The sequence below is a fragment of the Haliotis rufescens genome, unplaced genomic scaffold (assembly GCF_023055435.1).
Source record: "Haliotis rufescens isolate VD_foot unplaced genomic scaffold, xgHalRufe1.0.p SCAF_60, whole genome shotgun sequence".
Taxonomy (NCBI): domain Eukaryota; kingdom Metazoa; phylum Mollusca; class Gastropoda; order Lepetellida; family Haliotidae; genus Haliotis; species Haliotis rufescens.
In genome coordinates, this window is record NW_025964335.1 from 1 (window position 1) to 2,500 (window position 2,500).

Below are 2,500 nucleotides of genomic sequence, written 5' to 3' on the forward strand. Positions count from 1 at the left end.
GTGTGACATGTCTGAACCTCACCTGGGAGTACAGTGTGACATGTCTGAACCTCACCTGGGAGTACAGTGTAACATGTCTGAACCTCACCTGGGAGTACAGTGTGACATGTCTGAACCTCACCTGGGAGTACAGTGTGACATGTCTGAACCTCACCTGGGAGTACAGTGTGACATGTCTGAACCTCACCTGGGAGTACAGTATGACATGTCTGAACCTCACCTTGGAGTACAGTGTGACATGTCTGAACCTTACCTGGAAGTACAGTGTGACATGTCTGAACCTCACCTGGCAGTACAGTGTGACATGTCTGAACCTCACCTGGCAGTACAGTGTGACATCTCTGAACCTCACCTAAGAGTACAGTGTGACATGTCTGAACCTTACCTGGAAGTACAGTGTGACATGTCTTAACCTCACCTGGCAGTACAGTGTGACATGTCTGAACCTCACCTGGAAGTACAGTCTGACATGTCTGGACCTCACTTGAAAGCCCAGCATGACATATCTGAACCTCATGTGGGAGTACATTCTGACTTGTCTTAACCTCTTCGGGGAGTAAAGTGTGATTTGTCTAAACCTCACCTGGAAGCCCAGCATGACGTATCTGAACCTCACGTGGGAGTACATTCTGACTTGTCTTAACTTTTCTGGGAGTAAAGTGTGATTTGTCTAAACTTCACCTGGGAGCCCAGCATGACATGTCTGAACGTCACATCAGAAGCATCAAGCAAGACATCTAATCCTCATCTGAGAAGTACCACGTGGTATATCTGGACAGTACACCCAAACTATGTCAGATCAGAGGCATCACGTGACATACGGTAACCTCACCTGAGAAGTACCACGTGACATTCATGGTGGCGTCCATGCCTGCCCAGTACAGACAGGAGTACCACTTCTGCACATTGATGCCGCGCACGACGTCGGACCCCTGGAACACCTCCACGGTGTTTGCCTCGCCGAAGTGCAGGGCGCCGCTAGCGGAGAAGATGTGACCCTGTCCGTTCTTACTCTGATAACCAAACAGGTACCTCTGACTGTTCTTTTGTAGGTCTTCCACATAGCAGAGGCCTAAATTGGGGAAAAGGAAATTCGATTTAGATTAATTTGCTGGCCACTCACTCACTCACTCACTCACTCACTCACTCACTCACCACCAACCCACCCAAAACCCACTCACTCACTCACTCACTCACTCACTCACTCACTCACGACACCATGTCCTTAGAACTCACTTTTGTCTGGCAGTATGGAAATGAGTTCATTTGTATCGTAGCTGTAGTAGGCCCACAACTTGACGCCGAAGTCGCTGACGCGCACTTCACCCCTATTGTTGATGTCGTCGTAGTATTCGTGAACTTCTGTGGTGGTGTTGAGGTCGAGGAAGTTGCACTCTACGTGGACTTCAAACTGCTGGGGTAAAGATGGCCGAGTGTGTTGCTGACCTACAATGTACAAAATGGACACTGGTCAATGGAACAGATCGAACTGATCAGTGAAACAAACACACAGTCGGACATAGGTCAGTGGAATAAACACAAACAGGTGACACAGATCAGTGAAACAAACACACAGTCGGACATAGGTCAGTGGAATAAACACAAACAGGTGACACAGATCAGTGAAACAAACACACAGTCGGACATAGGTCAGTGGAATAAACACAAACAGGTCACACAGATCAGTGAAACAAACACACAGTCGGACATAGGTCAGTGGAATAAACAAAACAGGTCACACAGATCAGTGAAACAAACACACAGTCGGACATAGGTCAGTGGTATAAACACAAACAGGTGACACAGATCAGTGAAACAAACACACAGTCGGACATAGGTCAGTGGAATAAACACAAACAGGTCACACAGATCAGTGAAACAAACACGCAGTCGGACATAGGTCAGTGGTATAAACACAAACAGGTGACACAGATCAGTGAAACAAACACACAGTCGGACATAGGTCAGTGGAATAAACACAAACAGGTCACACAGATCAGTGAAACAAACACACAGTCGGACATAGGTCAGTGGTATAAACACAAACAGGTCACACAGATCAGTGAAACAAACACACAGTCGGACATAGGTCAGTGGAATAAACACAAACAGGTCACACAGATCAGTGAAACAAACACGCACTCCAGATATACAGTTGGACATAGGTCAGTGGAACATATATACAGTTGGACATAGGTCAGTGGAACATATATACAGTCGGTGTTAATTGTGACTTGAAAGGTAAAGACATGTATACTTGTTTCTGAAGAGCCCAGGTCGAATAGGAAAATCAAAATATAATTTTTTGCCATTGAAGATACATACCATTCTATGATAATATGTTAAATAAGAAGGTTCTGTATAAGCAATAAAGATAATGGCACATAATTCACCAAGGAAACATATATATGTCCATATACATGCACGTGAAAGATCTGGAGGGTGAGGGCAGGGGCAGAGATGTTTTTAACATGAAATCTCTTTCCCGATAATACTGGAA

General features: G+C 45.5%; 1 protein-coding gene across 1 annotated transcript in view; it reads right to left on the bottom strand.

The window, feature by feature from the left end:
• Positions 1-22: 22 nt before the first annotated feature.
• LOC124140746 overlaps positions 23-2,500 on the bottom strand; it is a gene marked incomplete at its 3' end in the record, with an annotated part of 8,168 nt that continues 5,690 nt past the window's right edge. Inside the window, exons 3-6 of the mRNA XM_048386796.1 lie at positions 1,237-1,446; positions 833-1,072; positions 584-648; positions 23-154 (exon numbers count right to left, since the gene is read on the bottom strand). Of these exons, the coding sequence (XP_048242753.1) occupies positions 23-154; positions 584-648; positions 833-1,072; positions 1,237-1,446 (647 nt within the window). The remainder of the gene's footprint in view (positions 155-583; positions 649-832; positions 1,073-1,236; positions 1,447-2,500) is intronic.